This window comes from Cyclospora cayetanensis, unplaced genomic scaffold (genome assembly GCF_002999335.1).
Source record: "Cyclospora cayetanensis isolate NF1_C8 unplaced genomic scaffold, CcayRef3 CcayRef3_contig_99, whole genome shotgun sequence".
NCBI lineage: Eukaryota > Apicomplexa > Conoidasida > Eucoccidiorida > Eimeriidae > Cyclospora > Cyclospora cayetanensis.
In genome coordinates, this window is record NW_020312773.1 from 5,001 (window position 1) to 25,483 (window position 20,483).

The 20,483-nt window shown below is 56.4% G+C and overlaps 6 protein-coding genes across 6 annotated transcripts in view; 2 read left to right on the plus strand and 4 right to left on the minus strand.

Annotated features, from left to right (window-relative positions):
• LOC34621906 overlaps positions 1 to 321 on the minus strand; it is a gene marked incomplete at its 3' end in the record, with an annotated part of 4,964 nt that extends 4,643 nt beyond the window's left edge. The window contains exon 1 of the mRNA XM_026336230.1: positions 200 to 321. Within this exon, the coding sequence (XP_026192015.1) occupies positions 200 to 321 (122 nt within the window). The remainder of the gene's footprint in view (positions 1 to 199) is intronic.
• Positions 322 to 684: 363 nt separating this feature from the next.
• LOC34617369 lies at positions 685 to 3,111 on the plus strand. The gene is made up of 4 exons (XM_026336233.1): positions 685 to 831; positions 1,945 to 2,051; positions 2,580 to 2,810; positions 3,039 to 3,111. Exons 1-4 carry the CDS (start codon positions 685 to 687, stop codon positions 3,109 to 3,111), a joined length of 558 nt encoding a protein of 185 aa, XP_026192018.1.
• Positions 3,112 to 3,873: 762 nt separating this feature from the next.
• Positions 3,874 to 5,981, minus strand: LOC113147057. The gene is made up of 4 exons (XM_026336234.1): positions 5,819 to 5,981; positions 5,443 to 5,641; positions 5,113 to 5,318; positions 3,874 to 3,941 (listed from the first exon to the last, which is right to left on the minus strand). Exons 1-4 carry the CDS (start codon positions 5,979 to 5,981, stop codon positions 3,874 to 3,876), a joined length of 636 nt encoding a protein of 211 aa, XP_026192019.1.
• Positions 5,982 to 9,139: 3,158 nt separating this feature from the next.
• LOC34617370 (golgin subfamily A member 6-like protein 4) lies at positions 9,140 to 11,991 on the minus strand. Its single transcript, XM_026336235.1, has 7 exons — positions 11,828 to 11,991; positions 11,626 to 11,754; positions 10,489 to 10,581; positions 10,234 to 10,300; positions 9,965 to 9,999; positions 9,800 to 9,868; positions 9,140 to 9,296 (listed from the first exon to the last, which is right to left on the minus strand). The coding sequence occupies exons 1-7, from the start codon at positions 11,989 to 11,991 to the stop codon at positions 9,140 to 9,142; spliced, it is 714 nt and encodes a 237-aa protein (XP_026192020.1).
• Positions 11,992 to 16,076: 4,085 nt separating this feature from the next.
• On the plus strand, positions 16,077 to 18,486 carry LOC34617371 (ubiquinone biosynthesis protein COQ4 homolog, mitochondrial). Its single transcript, XM_026336236.1, has 8 exons — positions 16,077 to 16,179; positions 16,322 to 16,601; positions 16,856 to 16,957; positions 17,096 to 17,207; positions 17,389 to 17,484; positions 17,696 to 17,989; positions 18,108 to 18,182; positions 18,421 to 18,486. Exons 1-8 carry the CDS (start codon positions 16,077 to 16,079, stop codon positions 18,484 to 18,486), a joined length of 1,128 nt encoding a protein of 375 aa, XP_026192021.1.
• A 116-nt stretch (positions 18,487 to 18,602) lies between these two features.
• On the minus strand, positions 18,603 to 20,410 carry LOC34617372 (basic salivary proline-rich protein 1). The gene is made up of 3 exons (XM_026336237.1): positions 20,260 to 20,410; positions 19,223 to 20,154; positions 18,603 to 19,106 (listed from the first exon to the last, which is right to left on the minus strand). The coding sequence occupies exons 1-3, from the start codon at positions 20,408 to 20,410 to the stop codon at positions 18,603 to 18,605; spliced, it is 1,587 nt and encodes a 528-aa protein (XP_026192022.1).
• Positions 20,411 to 20,483: the final 73 nt, after the last annotated feature.

The following is a 20,483-nucleotide window of genomic DNA, read 5'->3' on the forward strand; positions in this document are numbered from 1 at the left end:
TACTATAGGTTATAGGCTGTGTATGGGGTAATTTCTGCCATCGCCACGCGCTAGCCAGGAGACTCGGTGCGTCCTGCGCCGCAAGGAGGCATAATCCTGGCAAGTTAGAGGCTATTTCGGGAGAGCTAGCTGGCGGCAGACTGTGAGGCTACACGTTTTGCAGAGAGAGAGAGAGAGAGCAGAGAGCAGAGACACGCGCACTGCACGCATAGCGTCCAGCAGTGCAAGCGGTGTGGATGCAGAGACTGCTTGACGAGGTATGCGGAGAGCTTTGCAGAAGCGTTGAACTGCTTCATACAAGGAAGAACTCGCAATTGGCATTGATTGTAGCAGAGAAGTTCAGCCCAATGGAAGGGCTGCACCGCGGCGGGTGCTTAGGATTGCGGGGTGCCTCCAGCTCACTTGATGAGTGTGAAGAGTTGGCTAAAGCGTTCCTCGGTAAGGAGCTCGAGCATCGCCTCCTTGCACTCTCCCTTAAGCAGAAGGGCCTCGATCTGCTGCAGGAGTACCTGGTAGTCGGTGTCTGAGCAGTCGTCTGCATTTTCTGGCACCCCTACTGCTGCCAGACACTCCGCGCGGAGTCCGGGCAGCGCATGCAGCGGCTGCAGAACGTCGGTACTTTTCTCCAAAGACAGAGGATCTCCTGTCGGGGGGGGGCAGAAGCGCAACAGTGGAGGTGAAGTCATGGCGGGAAAAAGGTGTGGACTGGCGAAAAACGCTCTCCAAGGCACGTCCACGCAGATGCGTGAGTGGGGAGCCGGAGAAGGTCAGGCCCCTATGTACCCAGAGGTGTACAGACACCCCGAGGCAGGAAGAAGTGACGACGGCTATGTGGGAAGATGCTGAGGGGCCGGCGGCCATGAGTCATTCTGCGGAAATCCTCTTCCGACGCGTGTGTATACGCGCGCGGCCGGCTATGCAAATGGACATTTGCAAAAAATGCATGGGCATTGCAAGAAGTGCCTGGCGATCATCATACACGCGTCTGTCCCCCGTGGGCACCTCCGGGGTAAGTCAGACTACGAATGCCGGATGGCTGGGAGAGACCTCCTTCTACGGCTTCCTTATTGGCTTTGAAGACAGCGGAAGGAACCATTTCTGCCGCAAAGCGAAGCATGAGGGTTTACGAGGCGTTGAGCCAGCACGAGGGGCTGCTGCTCTACGCAGACACCCTACGCCTTTTTCGTATATAATTGTCGAGTTGAAGCCTGAGATTCCAATATTCCGAGTCCAGGCTATTAGATATTTGCTAATTCACATGCAAGACTGCCCACCGGCTATTTTTGGCCGCGAACCCCGGGGGGTCGGTGCTGCCGGTGGGAAACAGGGGGGGGGGTGTTTATGCAAAACACCCCGAGGCCTTCAGTCCATTTTGGGGAACAGGGGGGGCCCTCCTGCCTATCGCCGCATTCGGCGAGGATTCGTGCAGACTGCTGCTTTCAATGCAGACTTAAACCCCTTATCTCCCTCTTTACTGCCTGTTTGCGTGGAAAGAGGCGGCCGCAGTGTGCAGCAGGTCATCATCGGCGGCGGTACAGACCGCCTCTCTCAGAGCTCCCCCATCGAGCATTCGTTAGCCTCCCCGAATTGTGTAGCGCATGCATCTTAATGCAGCAAAGAGGAAGGAATATGGCACATTTCTAAACACCTTCATGAATGGAAGATTTGAACGACAGCGTGCGTCACCGGGGGTTGCTCTGCCCGGCCACCGGCCTGCTGCGCATACAGATCCTTCTACAGTGTCTGGACACATGGGCTGCGCTTGTAGCTGTAAATATGGATCTGCACCTGCATAGCGCTATTGCCGCATGTGTATGTGTATACGTACGTGTATATGTATATGTATATGTATATGTATATGTATATGTATGTGTATATGTATATGTATGTGTAGATGTATATGTGTGTGTATGTGTATATGTATGTGTGTCCACGTGGTCGTAGAGGAGCGCTCAGGAGGCTGAGCGTGGCGTTGACACGCTGGCGAAGCGGCTACCGGACCTGTTGGTGACCATTTGCCGGAAGGCTACGGCTATTGGTAAGCGACAGAAGCGCGCATCCATGGGGTGTCTCAGTATCATGAGCTGCTGCTGCATCTTTGCACCGGCACACACGGGGGCTGTCTGTACCTTTTGGCGTAGGATGTGGAGGTGCTGCTGCAGCGAGCAACTCCGGCTTACGGGAGGTGCCCTGCGGGGAGCGCTGCTCAGCAGAAACTGCTGCAGAGGAGGACGAGGCAGCGGTGGAAGCGGCAGCACAACACGCGGGGGAGTTGGCTGTGAAGGCGGCTCGTCTTATTCAGGAGGCCCTAGGGGAGGCCACACCTGCCGAGGGTGGCATCAAGGAACTCACGGAAGTAGGGGAGAAAAATCCACAAAAAATGGAGGGATAAGGAGGGTTCTTGAGTGTGCTAGTCTCCTTGATCTTCTCTCCTTTCTGCGTTCGCTTGTGCAATGCAATGCAATGCGCCTTCGAGGGTCCCCTAGGGCTCGAGGCAAGAAGACTTGGGAGTATTGAGGGCAGGACAGAGAGCTGCATCGGCGGTGGATTGCGTGCGCTCCCCCCTGCCCTGCCGAAAGAGAGCTTCATGAGGCTGCAGTGCGTCGCTGTTTGTGCATGCAGCGCGTCTTGTTTCTTGGTGGTTCTCACGCCTCGTCAGCAGGCCCCCGCGATGAAGCAGACGATGTCTCAGTAGAACCGCAGCAGAGGGGCCCCGCAGCAACGGGAGGCCGCTCTCTTGGAGCTCCGGATATTGTGTTTTTTAAGTGCCCTCTTACCCAGGAGCAGTTCAGGCTTCCTGTTTCGCAGCGGTACGAAGCTGGCAGGGCTGTACTGTGCGTAGTGTTTTCTGAATTTGTCTTCTCCAACTCCCTTCACTTGACATCGGCGTGCCCCTCTGCGATTTCGACGTGCTGACCGGCCTCTTTAGACGCGAAACACATGCATCCCCAGATTTTGAGCCTCGCGCTGTCTGTACACCCCGGGGCCGCTGTGCGTTTGTCTTCCCTCTTCCTTACGCAAAACCTTTGATTCTTCAGGTGGCACCTGGATGATGCATCGGGGGTCTGTCCGCATGTTTTTGAAGAGGAAGCCATCCTGCACGTTATGTGAGGCCGCACGGCAGCGGACGACGCATGGAGAGCATTTTCTCTCTCTGGAGAAAAACAGCAAATTATGTGCCGTCTTGTTGGCTTTCTTTGGGGGTTTCAGCGATTCAATATTGGAAGAGAGCGCAGTTTTGGGGTCTTCTTGTGTTTGCCGCAGGAAAGGGCAGTCGATTGCATGCCCTTTTGCCGGTGAGTTTCCACTCGAAATACTGAATTTGGGCAAAACTAACCCTGCTCTAAGGGGTGGTAGAAAGAGGGGGGCCTCTTACCCCCTTCTGTCGCCTCTTCTTTGGCTGCCTCTCCCCCCTTACCCCACACGACCCCACCCCCCTTCCTGCTCCACACACTTCTGAGTCTGTCCAGCCGCACGCCGGTACGGCGTCTTATGGCGCATTTTAAAGACATCCTGCAAGGATGCATTAAGAGCCGTACAGGGCCACCCCTCACTTAGCATGCGCTGCGGAAAAGCGCCATTAAGAAACTCACACGGTGTTGCTATGCAGCGCGGCTATGGTGCAGGCTGCAGAGCAACCGTCCACAGAGGGGCCCTCCGACGCGATGTAGAGACAGAGGAGCACTTTCGGTAAGGGCTAGCAGCAGCAGCAGCATCACACAGCGACCACTACCACGACCCCTGTACACTTGCTTCCCGCATCTCTGCAGCCTTCCACACGACTGAGACATGCATACCATCACCTCTAAGTCGGTTTTTTGCCTCGCCCTCCCCCTTGCGAATTGGGCACCCGTGACGTTTGCATGCATTTATTTACAGACGCGTGCGCCTCCAAAAGGCAATCGAGGAACAACCTCGAGACGCTGCCGTAGCCGCAGAGGCTGCACGGGGAGGCGTGGGGCTGTCCTAGGGCGTAATTGATGCCACACATCATCGCTGCAAGGACGTTATCTTGGATGCCTTCCAGAGAGCTCTTTTTCGCATTGAAACTCTCGATACCCAGCGTGGCAGCCAGCCTGAAACGCTGGCGAGGAGGAGAGCTTACAGATGCCTATAGATCTCTAGCAAGAGAGCTCACTTCTGCCACCATCACCCCTTCCGTTCCTCCCTTCTCCATCCTCATTTACCCCCCTTACTGACACGGTCTCCTCAGGCGGCACGGTGGGGGAAGGCACTGTGTTCTTAACAGGTGGTAGCGCACTTAGAAACTCCAAAGTTACTACTACTACTACAGAAAAATACGCCAACTCAAACATGGCGCGTCAACGACCCTCCCCACACGGAAGCGGCAGCAGCAGAAACGGCCAGAAAACTGCCTTGCTGTCTGCTAGGCCGCCAGCAGCAGCCCCAACGAATGGTTCCTCCCTTTCCCCTGCAGGCCTTCTCGGGTGCATGCGCGTGCCAGTAGATGTAGTTAAGGCATGCGTAGAGGGGGCACTCAGAGTGCTATGTTACAGCATCCATGGATACGTTTACCGCCAAAGATTTGTACACCCATACAACCCCCCTAGAGGGGCCCCTCCATCACGCCGGCTCTTTTTGTGCCGCATGTACGGAGGGAGGTTGGCGTATACCTTGGACTGAGCCACTAGTCTTCATCCCGGTAAGACACGGGAACCGCGCGTGTTTCTTCGCCCTCAAGGCCAAGAAAATACTCCAGGCCTCCCACTGCGGAGGCGTATGCTGACCGTGCCACTTGCCGAAATGTGAAGCCCCCCGCTTCCCCCTCAGTTGCTCCTGACTGGTGCGCCGCTTGCGGGTGGTGACGAGGTGCTGCTGATTCTTGCGTTGTTTGGCTAAAAGCGCCGTAACTCAAGCGCGTTGCGTGGCTGTCGGCTTTAGCGTCTGCGACGTGCGGGAACCTAGACACGGTGGGGCCCTCGCCCCCCCGCTCAGAGGGCCTTTCCCCGAAGGCCCCTGGCAGTTTGAGTGTCTCCATCGTGGAAGAGGCGGAGGAGGCGGGGAAGATGTGGTTGCTGTGGCTACAGCCAGGAGCGAACCAGACGTCGCACTCGGTTGTGGCGTCGCTGCAACTTTCTGCTGGCGCTACACATTTAGCCAGGGGGTTCCCCCGGATGACCCCTCGGGTGAGGGCCCGTGGGAGAAGCGCCTTCTTGATCTCTTCCTGGTTCATGTAGATGTGCAGCGTGGAAATCGAGAAGAGGACGACCAAGACGAGGCAGCAAAGAGGCGGCTGGAAGAGCAACGCGGATACAACGGACGACAGAACGTAGCAGAGGAGGCCCCAATTGAATAGTCTGAACACAGATGCGCACAGGCAGGCAGAAGGGTAGCGAGAGTGCGAGTGGCGGCAGACGGGATGCGCGAGGAGCGGGCGACTGGCGAAGGGGGGGTGGCAGAAGAGAGGGAGTGCACTCTTACCTGAGAGTGGTTTGTTGCGCAGTGTCCATTACCTGAACGGCCCTAGAGACGCTGGCTGCACCACAGCCTCTGAGGGCGAGGCCAGGGCCCCACATGCTGCAGAAAGTGGAGATTAGAAGCACGAGCAGCATAATTCCTAAGGCTCCCCCTGTGGCTAAGACATGGAGGAGGTGTAGCCGCTTGTATTCGGGGGTTACACCTAGAACGGGCAGGCGGCAGACACAATATCGACGCACTGTGATCATCCAAAGAGTGTGCAACGTGCGAGCAGCGAGCGAGCAATGCAAAAGGCGAGTGGAAGGCTTTTGTGACTGTTGGAAGGTTTTTGCTGCTCTACCCTTGCTGGTGCTGTGTTGTGCTGGGAGGCTTGGCTTACCGGCGGCCTGCATGAGTGCGGCAGAGGCGAAGCCTGCCAGTAGAGAAGCAATTTTGGTGATCCTACTAAAGACAAGCAGGAAGTACTCGATCTCCATGAACTGCAAGGAGACGCTGCCCAGGTTGAAGTCCGTAAGAACCGCTGCCTTGTTGGCTTGTATCATCTTCTCGACGAGCGCAAGCAGCTAAGGGGCTAGAAAGAGGGGGAACTGCTCTTAAGAGCCGGTGGTATGGTCAGCGAACCAATTTATTGACTCTTCGCGCGCACATGCAGCCGCGTGCTGAACATGAGGGGAAAACAGGAATCGGCAGTGCTCGTGTGGCGGACGGCAGCGCGGCTAGGCCAAGGCAAAAATGGATTGGATCAAGACCCCTAAGAAACAGAAAACCGTCGAAGAATAGCTCAAAGTCGGTGAATAAAACGACTTCAAGGAAGAACAAGAGTGCGGGAGGGCCCTACACAGGTGCCGATATCGGTTCGGCCAGAGTCCACGACGGTATGTCTGATATATAACGCCGAGGAGCCACGCTCGCCCTTAGGAACACATGTTTCCTCCTGGTTATATGTTCAAAGAAGAGAAATGCATATATCCTGCCTATTTCCTTGGGGTAAATATACCTGTACTTATATATATGCGCATGTACCACCAGAGTCCCCGCTGGTCACCCGACTGTTAGGCCTTACGGCCTGCGGTCGCTTGATTGCTCTTGCAAGCCCCTGAAGGCGAAACCTTTCAACGGTTCACCTGGGCAGTAATGCAGCTCTTTTATGTTCCTTAGTCCTTTCTTTTTCGGATCTTGCGTGTACTGTTGAAGGAAAGCTTTAAGAGCGGCAAGACACAGAGGGAAGGAAGCCCCTGTCTGAGGCGGGAAGGGAGGCGCAGTCAAAGGTCTAAGGGCCCCTTCGCCGGCCCCTTTTTTGTCGTAAAGACTCTGCCTGACTGTTTATGCGCTGAAACCTAAAGTTATACACAAAGCGATGTACTCGTGGGTTGATTTGCGCGTTTCTTTTTTCACTTTTCTCTTCTGTGTCGTCCATGTGCCTTGCTGGGAGGAACCACACAAACAACGGCCAGATGTTCGTCTACAGGCGATTCGCAGTAACTTCGTGGCCTCCACACATACTGACGTGTGAGCAGTGGCTTTTCGCCAGTAGTGCACTCCTGGGAGTGGCAAGTGCCCCTGTCGACTGACTTTGAGCACCCAAGACAAAGGGCCAGCTCGAGCAGGGGCCCTCGTCAGTAGGCTGTAGTGTGTAACTCTTCATCTATGGTCTCCATAGGCACATCGTTTACATCAGGCTCAATAAAAACTGAATAGAAAGCTACTGAGCGTGTTTGAAAACAGAGGGAAGCTTCTCTTGGCCTCGCTCCTCATCCCGATCGGGCTAGGGACAGCTTCGGTGCGAGTGGCTGCACTCCCACCAAGCATGCAAAGCACTCATAGCTAGTTGCACACTGCATCCAGCGCACGTGTACACGGCATGGCGTATTCTTGTGTCGAGCTAACGACACCCTGCGATGAATTAGATCTAAGAACATGCACCGCAATCAGATGGAAACGCGTTCAGCCACACACAATGTTCAGCTGCACAATAGTGTAGTCGCGTGTAAATTTTTCAAGGAGCGCGTCACACTATTGATTCCTAAAGGTATTAAAGTGGGCAGCAGGCGCTGAAGAGCCTTTCCCTGGGGAGGCAGATAGTCAAGGGTTCGTTCGTAGTCCTTGCCGCCGAAGGCGTTCACCCTTTCCCGAGAATGGACAGGTTGTGCTGGATGTTGACGGTAGAGCGCAGGCACAGTCGTGCTGCATTCTTGCGCGTGAAAGGCCAAATAAAACCTCTGGGATGCCCAAATGTGGCCCACTGAAAAGCGATGTTTGGAGGAGCCTCACCGCTCATACACCGGCGCTGAACCCAAGAAGCCCAAACGCACCAAATGCCTTGTGTCTATTACGCTGTGTAGCTTCCTGTGTTCTGCGCTTTGGGGCTTTGAAGCACTTTGGCTCTGTGGTGGCATTTTGCTGATGCCGTGTCTGCGCAGAAACACACTGAGCTCTTCCACATGGAGGTGCGGTGTCCGTTACACTGCGGCGTGCTGCTGCTGTTCAAAAACCTCCTCGGCCCATTTTCTTTGAGGCTTTCCATGGGGATACACATTGAGCCTCCAATCGAATGCCGAGGCTCAACAAAAGGATATGCAGCATCTAGTCCAAGGGGCTCATGCAAGACATCCTCCCCGTTCTGTCACAAAAACCTTACCGGCACCACTCCACACGCCTTCGGCAGTGGCAAAAGAGGGCAGGCGACCTTCAACCGGGGTGAGCGTCGCTCCACCATCCGCGCACTCCTAGCATTGATCGTGTCCCTGTGCGAAATGCTACATTGCGCACAGTCGCAAAGCGTTCGAATCCAGATTCCACGGGCGCACTGGCCTCTTATCACCCATCATGCGTATCGTATCCACTGTGTGTGGCGTGTGTTCTATTTAGCTCGTATTTGTTGCAGCTCGTAAGTTAGCAGGGCCAATCGAGAGTTCACTTGGAGTGCTTCCATGAGATGATCAGCATCATCGGCTAGTTCCTGCGCTCACTTCAGGTCTATATGCTATTTGCGGGTTCGTAGTGCACCACTGGAAACTGCTCAACTAGGCATTCCCACCCCCACACTCCTCCACCCACTCCCGATCCCCCCAATTCTCATCCTGGTTTTGCCAGTGAAGAGGCCTCGCGCTTTTTTTTCTGCCAGGATACCTATACAGCAGCCCCAGACTACGCGGCCACCCTCCCCGATTAGCAGTCTTCCACGCTCCTCCCCTCAGCCTAGACGCAAAGTCAGAAGGATGCTTCCTATATCAGCCTCGATTTCGAAAACACCTACATTTGATGTAGCGTCACAGCGTCCGTTGCGCCGGCAGCAGCGGCAGGTGGTGTAGCTGCTGATGCAGCAGTGTGCGTGAGGCAGGCACACCTTGATCTACTGAGACGGAATAGCGGCCAGGAGTCTGCCTGGGGCGATAGGTACACTACGATGATCTTTTGCGAGTCGTTGTGCCGCCTCCAACTCCCGCCAGACACCGCGCCAGCCGCATTCCCCCATCCCCCTTCGCCAACAGGAGCCTTGCTGTAGGCAGCCCACAAGGAAAGTGCCGAGAGAGCGCAGAGGCTTTTTAAGTGACAGATAAGGCAGGACCAGCATAGCTCCCGAAGCGGCCACCAGCACATTCAGGAGCCAGTTGCGCTCAGACACGTGAGGCGACTTTTGGAGCTTCAAAGGCCCCCGGCGAGCTTGCAGGGGGATCTTATCGATAAAAAATCGGGGCATCTATATGGCGGAAGTGATCCTGTCTACTGTCTGCTCCATCAGAGACACAAGAGAGTTTTCAGACTTCTTTCTTTCCTCCTCCTCTCTGCGGACGTCACGCTGTACTTCACGCACTACCTCCTCTATCAAACTCAGCAACGAAGCCAAATGCTTCTCCCTAGAGGCACCCAGAGAACGAGGCAGGCCTCATGCGTCGTGTACACCACGGCACCAGCGGGAAAAGCGGAACGCATGCAGACACAGCGTGCAATTCGTCTCTCTATGAGAACTTAGAGCACATACCAGCCCGCAGGCACGGCAGACAAGCAAGAGACAAGAGAAGCAGCAGCGGGCATTGAGAACAAAGGCTCCAAAGAACCGAAGAAACAATGCAGCGCTAAGGCATCCCGACAGGCCTGCGGCAGCCTGCTTCCAAAGTGCTCTCCTGAAAGCAGCTAAGCGCCTCTAAAACTCGAGCGACTGCCTGTCTGAGGGTGCCTCCTAGCTATTGGAGAACTCTGCTCATGATGCGCTATTTGCATGTTTATAGAGAGACATATATATGTGTATATATCTAGAGTCAGATGTGTGTATATGTAGAGATACAGCGTATCAGTTACCTATATATTTGTACAAGAGGGCCCTTTGATCACAGATTTTGAGTTTGAGCCACGCGCTTACCTCGCTTCTTTCTCCTGTTGGATCAAGTTTTGCAGGCGCTGCATCTGCTCAGCAACTTCTCCGACGATCCTGAAGGGATACGCATGCTAAAGCGGGAAAACACGCTGAACTCTATACCGCAAAGCTCATACTGAGTGAGCCTGCACGTGTATGTACAGAACTGACCTGCTTTCCATGGCTTCGCGCTCTCGAACCTCCGCCTGCAGGGCCTCCCGGAATTTTGGTATCTCAACCTGAGGCACCGTCCGTCATCGAATCGTGATGGAGCGAAAGGATATTGCCAGCAGTCTGAGCGTGGTTGGTGCTTGGCTTTTTTACTAACCAAGGCAGAGAGGAAGGAAGAGGGGCGGGGGCAAGGCACACGCGCGAGCGAGAGCAAGGGGCTAAAAAATACTCCACGCATCAAGGGTAGCTACAGAACGCGACTAGAGGACCTCGCAGTAGTGAACGATGCTGGCCTCCTGCCCTTGTCGTTGCTGATTTTCTTGCAGGATATCTGTTCTTGAGAGAGATCACACACACACACACCAGCAACAAGAGGCACCCCCAGTGCTGCCTCAAAATCCGGAGAGAGCGCTTGCGTCTGCTTCCAGCGCGCGTTGCCCTCTGGAAAAGCAGCAGCTGCAAATTCCAGGTGAAATAGAACCGTGAGCAGGATCTCGCCAGCAAAGTATTTCGTTAGAACGCACTTGAGTGCCAATGCCTTCTCCTCGAAGGCGTGCAACAGCGACGTCTCCGCGTCTCGCAGCGCCCGTTGCTCAGACTGCAGCAGCTGCTGCAGCCTGCAAGCATCAAGACAGCAACCCTGACAGCGCGCCAGAGGCCTTCAGGAGGGAGAGCTGGCAGCGATGTTTTCAGCAAGAACGCTGCCTTGAAGCCTCTGAACTCTGTCCTTCTGCCCTCTCTCTCCCCCTCTCCTTCCCCCCACAGCTGCTAAGACAGGCACCTCTAGGATGGCCGCAATGCCGACATATTTCTTGAGTCTGCCTCAGCGTTAAAATATTACCAGCACGCTCAGAGAGCGTGCTGGATATAACAACGAAGAAGAGAGGACCCCCTACCTCTTTGCCATTTCCTGACTGTATCGCTCTGCATGCTGCTGCTCCTCGTCTGCCCTTTGCTGCTGCTGCATCAGACTCTGAGCGGCATGCGCGACGCGAGCCTTGAGAGCATCTAGCGCCGTGTGCGTCTTCTCCTCGGCTGCGCAGACAGCCTCTTCTAGGCCTTCGACGCGCCGCTGCGTGTGCTGCAGCAAGCAAGCAGCGGCGGGAACCCCCCAGGCGCAACGCAGCTGAGGCAGTGCCACGCAACTGAGCGGCAGAGGTCTTGCTGGGGAGACTCGGAGACTTGCAAGAAAGCCGAAAAAGGAGGACAGGCAAGCACGCAGACACTGACAAGGGGGCGACACACGGCAAGACAACAGCGAGGCGCCCACCTGAAAGCGATGCTGTCTCTGCCTTTCGAGGCCAGCGTGCAGCCCAGACAGCCTCTGCTCCAGTCGGTGAAGCCTCTCCTGCAATGCAGAGAAGCGGAAGAGCCAGAGGCACAGCGAGGAAGTCTCTTACACAGCGCTCCTCTAGAGGGGGGCGGGGGTTGTTTCGTCATGTGCTGGGAGGCCCCCTGAACGGCTCAATGCCGAGCGAGAGAGAGACAGACAGGGAGACAGACAGACAGAGATAGAGGAAGACAGAGAGAAAACGCCAGAAGGGTGAAGGCGAGGCAGATGGGGGAGAGTACAGAAGACAGCCAGGGGAGCACGCAGTTGGAGGGAGAACGACAGCTGTATGTACAGACAGATACGGGAAAAGAGATGGGCGTAGGCTCACACTCTTGGCGCTGCATGCAGATACAAGCCGAGCGCCCTCCAGCTGCTGCTGGGGGGACTGTACAGACTCCCGCTGGTGGCTGATGCTGCTGCTGCTGCTGTTGCTGCTGCTACCACCGTTTGCGGGCTCCTGAGCGCATGCGGAGACGGCTACCTATCGAGATGCTGTAAATAATATGTGCATGCACTGAGAAAGAAAGAGCGAGAGAGAGAGAGAGACAGGGGCCGCAGGGGTGTGCGGCTTAGGTAGGGAATAGGATGCGAAAAGTCTAGTTGCAAAGGTTAGAATGGTGGGTGGGGAGAAGTTCACGTTCTGTTTGCCCCTGCTGCTGATACCAATGCAAACCCCTGGTGTCTGCCTCTGCATTTTTTTCGCGTGGAAGAGAGACGCACCATGCTGCCGCTTCCGGGGGTAAAAAAGGTTCTGAGTTTTAGAAGTTGGTGTTGCTGCTGTTGTTGTTGCTGTTGTTGCTGCTGTTGTTTGTGCGGGTAGTGATGATGTGGCGTGAACACACCAGCAGTTGCTGCTACTGCAGCACGTTGGCGTATACACGACGTGTTGCAGCAGGTTCTGACGTTGTGGATGCTGATGCCTTGTCTGGTAGCGCTCGAGATCTCCTGTGGCGTATCTCCGCTGAAGGGTGATTGCCTACACGACGGAGAGAAGGCCTTGTTGTTGCAGCTAGTGGCGATCGTGGCGAATGCATGCCCTGCAGCAGCCTTTGCCACGCTACCCTTGCTTGCGCGTTGTTTCAGCAGCAGCTGCAGGTCTGTGGTTGCATGCGTGCAGCTTTTGCTGGCGTGTGTGCTCCACCCCCTCTCGCTACTGTTGGTGCGCGTGTCTTCCGCTGTGGGAGAGACGGCCGTGGCTGGTGTGGTCGGTAGAATCGGCGAGCGTATGTGACTCTCTGCATGCGTTTCTGTGCCTCCGGATGATGCTGCGGGTAGCAAAGAGGAATACGTGGCTGCTGCACCCGAGAATTTGTCTCGTCGAGATGCAGGACGCTCCTCGAGAGGGTGTGCAGCAGCTAGCTTTGCTGTGCGTAGCGTTGGGAGAAAAGGTGGAGGATATCCTGTCTCTTGTCGTTGCTGCCCTTGTTGTTGGTGTCGCTGCTGCTCCTGTTGTTGGTGTCGTTGCTGCTCTTGTTGTTGTCGTTGCTGCTGCTGCTGGAAGCTGCTGGATGTGAGTTGCTCGCGCAGACGCTCAAGGCGCTCTAGGAGGCCTCGTTTAGGGGGGGAGGCGTCCTCAGCGAGGTAGTGGTGGGGGGTCCCCTTGCAGTACTCAAGCGGCTTTTGAGGGTTGCTGAAACGGCTGCGTGTTGTGTCTGCTGGGGAGTGCGCAGCAGTAGTCGTCGGTGTCTCTTGCGTGCCAGGCCCCCAAGTGTCACTGTCGCTACACGCAACACCCCGCGTGTGCTGCTGCTTTAGTTGCGGCTCTGTGGTGCATGCAGCTCGGGGGGTCAGGTGCATTGCTGAGGGAACGGCTATTGTTGGGGTTTTCTTCCCCCCCCCCTGTCCAGCTGCAAGAGCGGCAGCAGCGGCAGCAGCAGCAGCGGCAGCAGCAGCAGATGCGGGGACGTCTAAGCGCTATAAACGCAAGCTGGACGCCTTGCCTCTTTCTCAGTTGGTATGCCGAGGCAACGCGAGATGGATGGGCTGTCTACATGACTTGCCGCTGCCGCTGCGGTCGGTCAGCACTAGCTGTATCTACAGCGGGCGCTGTTGCCACGTCCTTTGGATCCGTCCGCTATTCTAAGCTCTAAAGAAGCCCATTTCCGGTGAATCGAGAACGTCATTGGTCACGAAAAAGGGTTTTTTCTCGAGAAGCCCTTGCAGCTGTTGCAGCAGCCGCTCAGGCGTAGAGGAGTGTGTTCAAAAGTAACCCCACCGCCCACTGCTGGAGCTGCCGCTGCCACTGCTGTTGCCAACTCAGCTGAAACCGTCGTATTGAGTCGGCTGAATTCATCTCCTTCAGGCAAAGGCGAAGGAGGAAGAGAGAGGCTCGTGTTATTTGCTTGGAGGGCCTTTAAAAGTTTCGGGGGGGGCGAAGGGGGGCGAAGCTCCCCTCGCGGCTTCGGTGTCTGCGTGGCGCTGGTATAAATTAGTGTCCTCGCCTTAGTGCCGATGCGCTCAGTTCTTAAGCTAATCCTAAGGAATACTGGCTTGCTTGTTGTATCGCGTTGGGGAATTGACATTTCCACCATTAACACAGATGCAGGTGCCGGGCTTCTTGCACCGCGACAGCTTGTTGTGCTTGTACACGCTACCACACTTCAGCTAGGTACGGCGCAGTTTTCCCGCAACATGTGTGCTGGCTCAACTTTTAAGCCTCTTATGCGCCTGTCATGGGGCTAATAAGAGCTGGGCACTTCTCTCGCTGATATATCCGTGGAATTGATGCCGTCAACGGCAGGGTTTGAGCACGATTCGTGGAGGCATCCCAAAGGTCGATGCTGCTCTTCTGCTTTCTGGTGTCCCTTCATACATGAGTTCCGGCTAAAAACGAGCAAAGGAGAAGCGGAGGGAATATTCCACTATGCTACTACCAACGGTGCATACTCGGGCTTTTTGCTAGAGGAAATTATCTAACAAAACCACCCTCTCGTCAGCCGGGCGCTGTAGCGGGCTCAGTTAGACTTCGGCAAATTCTACTACATGCTTCAAACCCCATTGAGAGTGAGTACTTGCTGGCAATCTCTACCTCACGATTCATACTCAATCAAGAGGTAGTAAAGAGTTCAAAAATGGGTTTGGCTCTTCGCATACCTTATATGCCGCAGAACGGCGCTAGCTCGATATGATACAAAGCAACGTTGCGTGTCGTTGCGCTAAATGCTATGTGCAACTGGCCGTAATCGGTCGGCGTCATTAGAGGGTGTAGCAACGCGCATCCTAGGTCTCTGTCCCCCTCCCGTCACGCTGGATCCTTGGAGAAGGAGGCGGGCAGCACGAGGAGCTATTTGGAAAAGAATGCACTAACCTCCTGATAGTCTGCTATTGGTATTGGGGCCGGAGTTGATGGTTAATTCACAGCGTCCTCAAGTGGAGCGCACATGAAATTGAGATCAGCAGATCTTCATGGGAGAATTCAATGGTGCTAAAGGCGCCCTCTTCTGACTCTGCAGTAAGCCAGTGCCCCTGGAGGGCTGTCTCTATATGCAACAGCAGGCGTTCCACGTCGCATCACAAGAAACTGAGAACCTCTTCGGAACCAAGTCGGGTACGACAGGCTTCAGGACAAAATTGGCTCTGCTTCTATGCGTGACCACCCGGCTTTTCTAATTTCAAGTTTTCTACGTGATTAAAACGGGCATAGCCAGACTAACATGACGTGGTGCTGGCATCTTACAGCTCCCCAGGGTCGAGAGCTCTTTGCGTCCCGACTGCGGTTGCTGACCTGTATTGATGTGTACAGTAGATTTGTATGGCTAAATCTGTTCTGCCTAGCGAGCAGCAGTTTTGTTCGTCTGCCCCTTTAGTTGGGAAAAAATATAGAGGCTAGGACCCTTGATGCCCACCGCGCTCACTTGGTGAAGTGTAGCAAAAACTGCTTCTTCCTGGTGCTGCTGCAGCAACAAAACCAGTGCGGTCAGCAGCCTTATCAGAATCTAGTTTTCTATATATTTTGTATATGCAGCTTAATGCTGGCATCCTAGCTGTTGCCTCCGCCAGTAACCAAGCCTCAGGCGATGTGCAGCCAGGAAGGGAGGCGTAGACACACACTTGCCTGAAATCACAGGCGCGACTTCGTCCTCGAATTCGGATGTGATGTAAAGGGGTGCATTGCAGTATGCGTGCAAGGGCTCTCCTAAACCCCAGTTTCGCCTGTTGGCCTTTTGCGCACACGGGGTGTTGACTCTCCGCCCTCTGTTAGCACCCGGAGAGATGCAGAACCACCCCAACGAAGTACGTTCGCTAGAAGTCTAACCTTCTGACAGTGTTCGCGATAAGATTCGCTCCAATTCGAAACAGATTTGGCCTTCGGTTCCTGCAGTCGAGTTCCTCTGCTCGGCACTTACTGCATTTTTAACCTCGCATAAGGGGAAGCTGATCCATAAGGAAGTCTGAAAAATAGCAACAAATCCTCTTGTGCCGCCGCTAAGCCCCATTTCATGATTTTACTATCCCGCAACCCATAACTCGGAACGGAACGATGTGCACGCGGGTGCTTGGCTTAGAGCCTTGACACCAGGAGGCGGTACAGGAATCGCAAAGATTCCTGGATTTATCCCTTTAATTACACCGTAATAGTTTCAGATAGACGTGTATTCGTTTCAGGGGGCCTCCAGAGTTTGGCTCCTCAAGCACCCGGGGGCCCCAGCCAAAAGGTGGCGCCTAGCATCGACTCCCCCCAGCGAGGATCCTGCTACTTGTTTTCGCGGGTGTCTGAGTGGATCCGCCTTTTCTAAACAAAGCCTCTACATCGCAGCCGGCGATGAGCTCCCGGAAACTATGGCGCTTGTGCAGTTCTACAGGCCTCTCCAGCGCAGAGGCCTTCGCGCGACAGCACCGTCTGAACCGGATCCATTTGGGGGGCCCCCGAGGCCCTCAGAGCGTAGCCAGCTGGGGGCCCCCTTGGGGGCCCCGTGAGGGGCCCCCTGCCGGGGATCGGGCCCAAACCCGTCCGGAACGTGTGTTGAAGGAGTTTGTATGGGAAGCGGCCTCAGGCAGTTCGCATGCAAACTCCCGGATCCAAGGGGCCCCACCACGAGCAATAGGGGCAGCTAGCGGAGCTTCTGAGTCACCTCTCCTGGCGTTGGCAGCGGTAGGGGGCGTAGCAGCAGCAGCGGCAGCAGCAGTGCGGCGAAGGGTGTCGAAAACTTCTCTGTGGCAGACCCTCTTCAAGGCGGATATTGCCGCACGCTGCGCAATTAACGCAGTGCTAAGGCCAAAAGAAGATCTGCATATTGCGACGCTGAGCGAGATGTTTGTAGAGAGCCAACTCGAACGCATGAGGCAGTTCATGATGTGCGAAGGGTTTGGGGACACCCCGCATGCAGCCTGCAAGGGGGGAGCAGTGGTTTGCAGGAATGCGACTGAACCGTGCTTAGCCACACGCTGGCGGTTCAAGAATGTTTTTCGCGTGTGCTACGTTTTGCAGCAGTTTTAACGAATGCGTTAGGGCTTGGAGTTAGTGTTACTGTGTGTATGTGTACGTATTGGAGTGTGTGTGTGTATTTGTGTGTGTATGTATTTGCGTGTATGTATTTGTGTGTATGTGTGCTTGGAAGGCAAGAGGAGGAGGGGCGAGAAATTCTGAAACAGCGACCACTCTTCGATGATCGTTTTATCGACTACGAGGGACTGAGGCGGCTTCCCGAAAACACTCTAGGGTAAAATAGGGTTTGGGGGCAGGCTAGCAATACGGGGTCTGAATAACTCGCTTTCTGTGAGAGCTGAGGGGCCCCTATTAAGCCTGCAACGCATTGGAGGGTGCTGAAGGCGGATGCAGGGTTTGATGGTGTGTCTAGGTATGCGCTGATGAAATTTCTCGATGGAAATTCGCTGCATGCGGGACACCGCCAGCCCGTGAGGTTCGTGGAGGACGAGGAGCTCGCTTACATCCTGACTCGATATCGTCAAGTAAGTACAGGGGTTGGGGTGTATGCAACTTGGCCGCCCTGCGCTAGATTTTCCGCTGGTTTTTTTTCCATATGCCTTCATGAACGCACGCGAAATCAGAAAGCGGTATGTATGTATGTATGTATATGTACGTATGTATGTATGTGTGTGTATTTGTGTGTGTGTGATGATGGTGGTGCAGTTGCATGACGTAATGCATGCAGCCTTTGGTATGGGCATCTCAGTTGAGTCGGAGGTTGCCTTGAAGCTGATTGAATTCCACCAAACAGGACTCCCCGTGAGCCTTGCCCGGCCCCCCTTGTTGCTGCAGCTTTTGTCCGCGTCTCTTGCGCGTTTGGGGTGAAACCGCCTTCCTACAGACGCCGTTAGGAGGCAGCATGGCTTACAGAGAGCTGCCTCCTAAGGGCGTCTGCAGGCTGTCGCTGCTGCAGCGGTGCAGAGGGCAGAACGAAAAATACCGGCATGCCGTGTACGTGCACGTGCTTCAGATGACGCTGCTTTCCGCCGCCTTTGGGCCCTTCGCTGCACCTCTTCTTCGCGTGCAGCTCTCTGCCGCCGCTACAGACGTAGCGCTCGCAGGAGGGGGCCCCGCCGCCGTTGCCTCCGTGACCCACAGCCTCACCGAGGCCCCCAACAGCTGGCTACAGTTGTTGACCTCGCAGAAGGAGAAGCACCCCGCGGCATCTGCTACGCCAGCGGCAACACCGGCAAAAACGGAAGAAGAGCAGGGGCCCGTCGTGCTGTACCCTAGGCAGGTCCTCCTAAACGACTTGCTGCCTTGGGTAAGTTTTTGCTACGTCTCGCGGGGGAGTCTCTGAGCCAGTCGTTGCCACGCACAGACCTTCCGGAGTATGGAGTTGCCTTGTCGCCCCTGCTGCTGCCCCTACCTGTGTGCTGTAGGCCGACGCGGCCGGGAAGGCGATGCGACGGCGGGTGTACTGTCTCTTTGTGGAGGAGTGGCTGGACAAACCCCTAGTGAGCCGTCGTAGACAAAATTCATCTATTGGCACCTCCTCCAGTTTCAGCCCTAGGGGCTGCGGCACAGGCACCACGGCTTGAGGACTCCCCAGGCGGCAAAGCAAACAAAAGTCTCTCGCTCTGTCGCGCGCTAGGCGAACGCTCTAACATCTGAAAGAGACTCCCTAGCCCCGTGGCTTCTCAGTAACGCAGCTGTATCGCTCTTGTGGGGTGTCTGTTGTGCGGTTCCCTGCAGGATGCATTCCGGGAGCATTGCTGCATCATGCTGCCTCCTGCCCACTTGCTACCCTACTGCGCCTAGGGGTTGCCTTCTGTCCACCTCCGTGGCGTCTTTCGCGAACACGAAAACCTTTAAAGTGGTGCCCCGCCCGGCCCACAGTCCCCCCTCTTCTCCCCCCACCAGGGAAAGGGGGGCCCTTACACAGCGAAACTCAGTGACTGCAGTTGCATGGTTGCAGCAGAAAGCGACAACCCCGAGACACCTAGGGGACACACCCGTGCCGCTGCTCCTGCTCTCGTTGCACCCGAGTGTATGCACAGTGGAGGAAGCTTGGACTCGGCACCTTCCTCATTTTTATTGACTCCTCTTACGCAAACGCGCTGAGATGCGGGGGGACTCACCTCTGGACCCCCGTCTTTTTCCTCCTCCGCTTTGACTTCTGCTGCTGGCGGTGAGGCGCATTTCGGTAGTGAAGACATGACAGATGAGACAAGAGGCACCGCACTGCATCTGGGAAGTCGGTCCTTCAGCTCTAGCAGCAGCCGCAACGTAGATGGACCTGGCAGGCCGGCGAAGGCAGAAAGCCCCCGCAGTGCTAGAACGTTGCCTGCTGCTGCTGCTGCTGCTGCTGCACCGTCTTGGGGTTGTAAGAGGGGCCCCACTTGCTGCATCAGTTTCTCCGGAGTGGCCGTAACTAGGGTCTGCAGCAGCCACAACGGCAGTCTACGCCATCCCGTCACCCTAGCCAGACATCGCACTCCCCTAATAGATAAATCCCCTAAAGAATGCCCACCTTCGTCCCCCCTCCCCTCCCCACCTGCTCCAGCCACGCGAAAAGAGCTTCCTCCTCGGCTTCTTCGGGAGTCTTGGTCACTGCTGCCTCTTCGCCTGCATCCACGAGGCCCCCTACTCCCACTCCTGCTTGCTGCTGTTGCCCATCCACGATGTCGCCGCGGGGAACCGGAGACCCTCCGAGGGGGGGCCCCCCCTGCTCCCCCGTCCTCAATGGGCCCTCTCCCGTAGTGTACCCCGAGAAGGCAGCGACATCTCCAGCTGCAGCACTGCATGCTGGGTCCCCTTGGGGTGGATGCATCAGGGGCCCCAAGTGCGGGATGCTCGGACCGATGGGGGGGCCTCCAGGGGGCCCATGGACCCAGTCCGGAGGCATCCCCCTCATACCGAAAGCCTCCGGAGGAGGCGGAGGGGGCATCCCGGGGCCCCCCTGCAGGTGCATATGGGCAGCCATAAAGAAGGGAGGCCCCGCCCTAGGATGGTGTGGGGCCCCCCCCATCTCCAAGCCCATGGGAGGGGCGGTCCCCATTTGGGGGCCCCTCATGCGCGACTGTGCCTCCGTCCCCGTAGCACTCGGAGCTGCCTCCAGGGGGAGGCCTGAACTATGGCTGCCCCCTCGGCCTCCTACAGCCCGCAAAAAGGGAGGAGGCGGGGGCTGCATGTGCTGTCCAGGCCCGACCCCCTGAGGGCTCCCTCCAGGCTCCAAGAAGGGGGGGCCTCCAGGGCCGGGGGCCCCCTCCAGTGGGGGGGGCATCCCGTTGGGGCCCTTAGGAAAGGCCCCCATAGGAGGAGGGCCCATCGGGCCTCCGCTTCCCTGTGGCCCCGCGGGCCCGTGAGGGCCTCCCGCGTTCCCCATAGGAAGAAACGGGGGGACACCGGGGGCCCCTAAGGGCCCAAAGGGTGGACGCAGGCCCATGGGGCCCCCTCCAAAAGGCATCCAGCTGACTCTGCCGCGGCCTGCGCACAGAAATCCGAGCCGACCCGAGTTCAGACACCCAAGCTAGGAGGCGCCTGAAGCCCCTCAACCCCTTTTCTCCCCTGCCCCGAACACTAGAAGCTCACCGTGTTGAGGTCTTCCCGGTGGGGCCCCCATAGAGGGCATGGGGCCGCCCTGGTCACGGGGGCCCCAGGGGCCCTCGGGGCCAGGGGGCCCCCCCCCGAGGGCCTGAGCCGCGAGGGCTGCCTGAGGAGGCAGCGGGGCCCTCGGTCGCATACTCATGGGCTGCTCCATATACGGACGGCCATAGGGGCCCCCTTGGTGGCAAGGCGCACTTGCAGGGGGCATG